The sequence below is a fragment of the Cupressus sempervirens genome, chromosome 3 (assembly GCF_028749045.1).
Source record: "Cupressus sempervirens isolate cs-2001-9-10 chromosome 3, ASM2874904v1, whole genome shotgun sequence".
Classification (NCBI taxonomy): domain Eukaryota; kingdom Viridiplantae; phylum Streptophyta; class Pinopsida; order Cupressales; family Cupressaceae; genus Cupressus; species Cupressus sempervirens.
Window position 1 is genome coordinate 503,615,373 of NC_143120.1, and position 7,880 is coordinate 503,623,252.

Sequence of the window (7,880 nt, forward strand, 5' to 3'; positions counted from 1 at the left end):
TAAATACCTATGTGTGCCACTCTTTGGTGGTGCGAGCAAATCTTACTTATGGAAAAATTTAGTTAATGACTGCTTGACAAAATGGATGGTTGGAAAAGTAGATGGCTCTCTCTAGCGAGAAGAACTCTAATGCTAAAGTCTGTCATCTCAGCCATTCCGATTTATTCTATGATGTGTCTCAAAATTACTTAGAAGATTATAAAACAAATTGAACAAAAAATGAAACAATTCTTCCAGAATGGACCCACAGACCAAGACAAACTACCTCTCTTGGCCTGAGACAAGGCTTGCACAAGTAAAACGGCTAGGGGTTCAAGTTTGAGGAATTGGCACAAACTAAATGAGGCCTTAGGTGCAAAGATGGTCTAGACCACACAACAAGATCAATTATGGGTGTAGATTCTAAAATCAAATATTTGGACTCAAGAGAAAATGTAAGAATCCTTTGGAATTTCTCATCTCTTGTAGACAAGTAGCGCCTGATTACCTTTCTTGACAATTAGGGAATGGGGCTAAAGTGCAATTCTGGGAGGAATCATGGGATGGTCATGAAAATCTATCTGCTCGATAAGAACTATCATTAAGTAAAAATTGGCGTAAAATGCATTGGGGTGATAAAGTCCAAGATTACACAGAACTGAGGGAGGACTCCTTAGGTGTCATAAGAGGATGGAAAAATGTGGAAAGCGTAGAATTACCTAAGGATTCTAAAGCTCATTTACAGGAGACCTTTAATTCAAGACCACTCAGTTACTTGGAGTAATAAGGGTGACAAAGTCATTTGGTGTACTACAGAAGTACTCAGCGAAATTAAGAAATAATCTTTTAAACAGAGCATTAGAAGACGATCATTGGTTGATCGACCTTTTTGGGGGAAGGAATGCTTACCCAAAGCAAGGACCTTTGCATGGCTTGTAAATAGAGGTAGAATTGTGATAGGAGAGAAAAGGAAACAAATTGGGATTCCATGGACATTCTAAATGTGTTTTATGCAATGAGGCAAAGGAAGACGTTGATCACTTATTAGTTTCTTGAAAAATCACTCAAGAAAGTTGGTCAATGTTGCAAGGAAAATTGGGCTAGCAAGGACCTTTATAGAACAAAATCAAATTAGTCTTCCAAGATTGGCCAAAACATCCCCCAAAATCTTTTTTATCAAGTGAGTGGACTCTAAGCCCATCCCTCTTGATTTGGGAGGTCTGCAAGGAGCAAAATAGGACCTTTCAAGATAAAGAGGAAACATTGAAAAGGCTATAGCTAAGAATCAACAATGCAATCCAAGAAGCAACTAGGGTTGCTGCATCTAGATTTTCCAATCCGTCAATACCTTTTACTTTGGAGGATCAACTCATTCAAAAGGAATGTGGCTAGGTATCAAATTCTGACATGTAAATGGGTGTTTTGGGATTCATCCCTTCCCCCTATTGCTTGATGTTGTGCAATGGGAAAGACCTCAAGAAGGTTGGCGAAAATGTAACTTCGATGGTACTTCTAAAGGAAACCCCACCCTTCAAGGGCAGGATCCATAATCAAAGATTCAAATGGGAATCTCATTACTTGTAGAGAAAAATATCTTATGGATAAAACAAACAATGTTGCGAAAGCTTAAGCATCTCTCTTGGCAATCAGAGCATCTAAAAAGTTAGGAGCCAAAATGTACATATTGAAAGTGAATCCTAAATTATTGTCGAGGTCATTGACAATGGTGACATGGAGGCTTAGCACCTCCAGAACTTCATCTCCAAAATCAATGACGAGTTGGCATCCTTTGAGGATTTTAAGTTATCACACATCATAACACAAGGGAACAAAAAGGCTAACATCATGTCCAACTGGGCATTAAATCTTAAATTGTTTGAAATTGTTATTGAGAATTTCCTTGATATCAGGTGGGAGGAATGAAATCATTCCAACATTTATTCTCGTACACATTGTGTTTGGCACCATTCTCCCTCCCATAAACATGGCATACAATTCCTGGTTTTGAGATGTCCCTATGTAAAGTACAATGGCATATGTGACAGTTTTTAATTACCTTTCCATCGATAATCACCATAAGTAATCGAGATATGTGCCCTCAAAACCAAAAAAACAATTGCAGCTTGCAGAGAATTAACAATGTAGGGGTTGTTTTGGGTTTGAGCAAGATGGAAACTGCATTCACACTCCCATGCCAAAAGCAACAAAACCCATTTCATGGGCATAGAAAGAACATTCACTTAGACAAAATGTTCAATTTTGTTCACCACAAACTTTCCATAGTGGTCGACTAATTATTGGGTGAGATGTTTTACCAAGTTACAAATCACCATCAAACTAACACTAACATCTATTCGATGATCATGGTATAGGCTTTACAGTTGGGAGAAGGAAAATACATAGTTAGATTTATGACAGCGAAGCTAGTTTCTCCTGGGGCTTTGTTCGGAATGGATAAAGAGGCATCCATTCCAGGCATTGGGATTAATTTGGGTAGCAAGCAAAGTGGACTAGAAAAGATTTTGAGCACTACGTACAACCCATTCATTTGGAGGTTTGAGGAAAGGTTGAGGCACAAAAGATTCAAGGAAGCAAGGAAGGCCACTTTCCACTAAAATTACTTGTAATGTAACAAATTATTGATGAAGACATTGCAAAGATGAAGGCTCTAGTGGGTTCAGCTACAGCAGATGAAGAAAGCTTGCAAGAGCTAACGCATACAAGGGAGGAAACAAACAAAGTGAAGGAAGACTGGTTCATGGGTCGCATCAATGCCATGCTAAGAGCGATAATTCAGGGCTATGTCCCACAAGCCCTCTTGTAATGTAACAAATTATTGATGAAGACATTGCAAAGATGAAGGCTCTAGTGGGTTTAGCTACAACAAATGAAGAAAGGTTGCAAGAGCTAACGCATACAAGGGAGGAAACAAACAAAGTGAAGGAAGACTGGTTCATGGGTCGCATCGATGCCATGCTAAGAGCGAGAATTCAAGGCTATGATCTTTTTGTGTTGTTCGTTGTTGAAGTGTTCGGTAGTTTTTGTAAAAACTTGTTAGGAATTTGGCTGGTTGGTTTGCAAGTCGGTGGTAATGGTTTGGTTTTTTTATAGACACACTCTTCATGGCAAGTGTAAATGCCGATTTTGTTTGCAAGTGGTGTTGAGTAACAGTTTCATCAAGCGTTTAGTTAGGGCACATTTGAAGCCCAATTTTGGATAATCGTGTACTATGGTAAATTGCAAAAATATTCAACAATGATCGAAGATGTTGTAAGGAATAGGTCGGTGTGCTTCAATGCCACAATTTTCTTCGACAATATAACTACAATTGTCGAAGTGTTTGTAATCATAGTTTCCTTTTTTATCTGGTTTTGGGGTTAGTTAGGGCATGATTGAAAGCCTAGTTCTGTTAGCATTGTGTTTGTTAACATTGTAAAATCTCTATGTAATGGCTAAAATAAAAACAGGATGAGTTTGTGTTGTAAGTCCAATGGATGGTTTTTGGGGTGGATTGTTCATGGTTGAGGTTACATCGTTGTAAGTTCAAAGCTAGTGTAGATAATCTCTTTCTGTTTTATGTAATGTTTATCTTTTAATCAAATCAAAATTATTACCAAGGAAAAAATAAATACATAATATAATATATACCAAATAGTTACATATAAACATAAATAATAATTACCAAAATACTAAATATGATTAAGCTAAATCGTATTGGGTTGCAACACAAGCTACGTCACTACGAGAATACACATGAGGATAATGACTTCATAATATCTTTATATACTCAAGATCTAATAAGCATCACACACATAGTAACCTGCAAACATAATAAATTGGGCTTATTCATTGGAATATATTGATCAATTCAGGATAAAATACCTATATGACTAAAAAGTTGAATGCAAAATGGCAAGGGACATTACAACTACTTCCATGGAAAAATGCACTAGCACCTACAACTTGTTGTCATCCAAATTTTATCACAAGCAAGTCATTAAGTCTTAAGATTCTAATTTCTAAATTCTTGTTGATGAATATTCAATTTCAATTTTTTATTCAAAATTTTTCAATCTCTAACCTCAAAATTGAAAATTTTGATAAGTCTCTAATTCATCTTCATCTAAGAGGAACTAGAGGAACTAGAGCACATAGAGGAAAACCTTGATAAGTCTCTAATTCATCTTCATTTCAGAGGAACTAGAGTGCATACTCCATCCACTCAATAAAGTGCTAAATACTACATTCCAAGAAGGCAAAAGACATGGTACATGTGCATCCAAACTTTAAGCTCCTAACACACAAAGACAATATCTCAAAAAAAGGAGAGGCAAAGCATTGGGATGTTGAAAGGTTTGAACTAGAGCATGCAAAATTGGATGATTTGATTGCTCGCCCTAATCCACTTATTGATATTGATGATCACAAGCTCCGTAGTGATATTGAGGCTGCTTAAGATTCTTAGTACCGATATCAATGGCATTATTTGTGCTTCTAATTTGCCATAGTAGGAGGATGGTATGTTTGATGACTTCTTATGATATTTGAATAGTGATGGCTGATTGTTAATGTTGACATTATTATTTTTCAACTGAACTATTGAAGTGGTGGTGTTTTTGGCATTTTACTATGTCATCTGGACTAAAACATTTATATGGCTTTGAGCGACAGTGATGCCCCATCGATTTAGTTCTATGTCATTTACTTGTCACCAGAAGGCTTTCACAGACTTATCACAATATATGTCATCGCTCAAAGTCGTTAGCTCATTGCAAAAAGCCCTTACTCGCCCAAATAAAATGGAAAATCTTTAACTCGCTTGTCACTGAAATACCTCGCTCACCAAACAAATAAAATGGACAACCCTAACTCGTGCATGTTTGAACTTTTTTGTTTTTAACCAATTTATTTGCAACAACAAAAAATGTGATTTCATTATATTTTAAGGTAAAAAATGTCGCGCAACAATGAAAAACAAAATGTCACCAGGATTAAATTAAGAGGGCTTGAGACACAAGATTTAACCAGAGATTAAATCAAGAGGGCTTGAGACACAATATATTACAATACTAGCAAAATATCTACACAATTTTCAACTATGATTAGAAATTTAGAACAGTGGTGTATGAAATTATTTGCTACACACACACACACACACATATACAGAGAGAGAGAGAGAGAGAGAGAGAGAGAGAGAGACCCAAAACATATTGAATGAATTTCTAAACCGAATCTGACCCGAAAGCAAGACCAGTAGCTTAGATTTAAAGTGATATTTTACACACAATTTCAAAAGAGCAGAGTGGGTTTTACTCTAGGCCACTCCATTTCAAGCACAATTTTTATTATTCATGAGGCCATTCACACATTCAAAACTAGCAAAACAAAAAAGAATATAAGTAAAGCTGGATAGAAGTAAGTCCTGTGATCAACTGAACAGGCATTTCTTAATACAAGTGATGGACTGGTCATGGTTTTCCAAGAATGGATTACATTTATGTGGGAATGTAGTATGCTGCCCTGCTTAGCACTTAATTTGATTCTGCATAACAGCATTGCTTATCTAAGCAAGTATATGGTTGAACCTTTCAAGAAAATATTCCTCCAAAAGATGTGTCCCTCCTGGCCATAAAGGAATGCATACGAAGAGGAGATCGGAGAAGGAAAAGGCACCATCAATCATCACAAATCATAAAACCCTCATCAGTAAATCAGCCTCGAAGACACAAGACGCCAGCAGATAAAGCATCAAGTATTCAAATCAAACAGCAGAGGATAAATATAGAATAATGGACACTTAGCAAGTAATCAGATCAAACTGTCATCATTTAATATTCCAATTTCCAGTAGTAATGTAGAGGTCATTGCTTAGCTTTTATAGATGTATATATATGCACATCTCAGTCGTGCTAATAAATATTCAATATTAATAACAGCACTATAACAGTCTGTCAAAAGGATGAAAAAGGAATCTGAATTAAGGGTGAACAGCTTTAAGGTACCCTGCTACAGTGGCAAGTAGGGAGAACAGCTATTTGGGCGCCATATTGTGTGAAAGGAAGACAACGGCTAAGGGCACCATATTGCAATTTCCCTTTCTAACCCCTACAATGAGGGACTGTTGACAAACCCACAGATCTCCAACCACGCGAGAATGGAGGGGAACTGCATGGAGAGAGAAGGGTCGTATTAAGGCACCCAGTCATGCCTCCTTATTCTGTATCTTTTATAACTGAGATTCACGTACAAGTCAGATTTGCTGCTTATTGATGAATATATGATTTCCCTGTTCTAATAATAGATTTTCCTCATGAACTGTGTCTGCAATGTTACCTAACTTATTGTAGATTTCCAGAACATGCCTAGCTCATCTTATTCTTAGGTCAGAAATGTATCCCTAAAAGTATTATATGTTGTGTGTTACCTGGTTTGTGAATTCAGGGAAAAATAGAGAGTGATCCAGGCAGAGGACATTGCAGACCTGTTCATTCACCCACGTTTGGAATATACAACCAAACTTCCAGTTGAACCACGGCACACCACTTTAAGCAAACAAAAGAAGCAACTTTTTAAAATACCAAGCATGGAGCATGGAGAATTTCTTTCACTTTTGTTTTTCTATAAAGGTCAAATACAACATTTGAAAATGAGGGAAAGAAAAGAGTACTTCCAAGAATGGCCAAGGCAAGAACTTTTATGAGAGAAAACAAAAAGAGATTTCTCACTTCTACGTTGTATCATACTAGATAAGCACTAAAGCGGGTCTAAAAGAAAAACAGAAGAAATTATTGCGTAAACTCACATAGCTAAACAAACAGTAGAGAGGAAAATTGAAGGAAATTGGCGTGGGTAGAAGGATTAAGAAAACCTTGGCCTCATAGATGAGAGGACCGTGGTAGGCAAGAACCTTGTCGCCCTCTCTAAAGAGAGCAATCTCCTTGGTATTTTCATCCTCGTCCTCTTCCGCTTCCGGTTCTGGCTCCTCTTCATCCTCCTCCGCTGCAGTGTCTCCATTGGCATCAGCAACAACATTATTATTGTTGTTTTCTTTGTCATCTGCCTCTTTTGCCATTATTTCTTCCTTTCCATTCTGTGTGGTGGAGCTCACCATTTTCATGAACCAGAATATTTCGAAGGGAGGGAAATAAAGGGACACTGAAAAAGACCGACTTAGCAATAGCAAAAGGAGCCCCTTTTACAGATGCAAAACTCGCGCGATTTAGGCTGCAATTTTAAGCCGTATTTTACAACTACAAAAAAAACAGTACAATGTGACTTGGCCATATGTTTTTCGTAGTCGTCTTCTTATAATTTACATTTTAGTCGATGATTTTTATTTTTATTTGATGAATAGTTCAGTGGATGACTCTTAAAGATATTCGAAGAGAAAAAAAGGAGGTCAATTTGAAGAAACGTGTAGATCAAAGAATTCAAGGAGGGGATAGGATTTTATATTTTTTTTTCAGAGGAAGTGTAGGAAAATAATCTTGTTTTATTTGTTATTAATATGATGTGTTATTTATGGGTTAAAGTTTGGGGAATGGCATGTAAAATTATAAATGGTGATAAATTGGAAGAATTCAAATATATCTAATCACTAGTTGTTTCAATCCTATTTTATACGATTCTATTAGCTGAGACGGGTATGTTTCCAATTGATGTTTAAATGATCATTCAATTGTTACGCTACTTAAATAAGGTTGAAAATATGGATAAATATCGTTGTCACAAATTATGATAGAAAGGAACTAAGTAATAAGGAAAAGAATTGGAAGAAACATAATAACAAATAGATAAGAAACTGACAAATAAATCTACATAATTGTCCTAACACTAATGAGGATATACTTTGAGTGACATAAAAAATCATGATTGGCATGTAGACAAATCAACTAGGTAGG

The 7,880-nt window shown here is 36.5% G+C and overlaps 1 protein-coding gene across 1 annotated transcript in view; it reads right to left on the reverse strand.

Moving 5' to 3' along the window:
* The window catches only part of LOC149567384 (MRG family protein), a 183,862-nt gene extending 176,624 nt beyond the window's left edge, over positions 1 to 7,238 (reverse strand). Inside the window, exon 1 of the mRNA XM_089820566.1 lies at positions 6,848 to 7,238. Within this exon, the coding sequence (XP_089676692.1) occupies positions 6,848 to 7,096 (249 nt within the window). The 5' untranslated portion in view covers positions 7,097 to 7,238. The remainder of the gene's footprint in view (positions 1 to 6,847) is intronic.
* Positions 7,239 to 7,880: the final 642 nt, after the last annotated feature.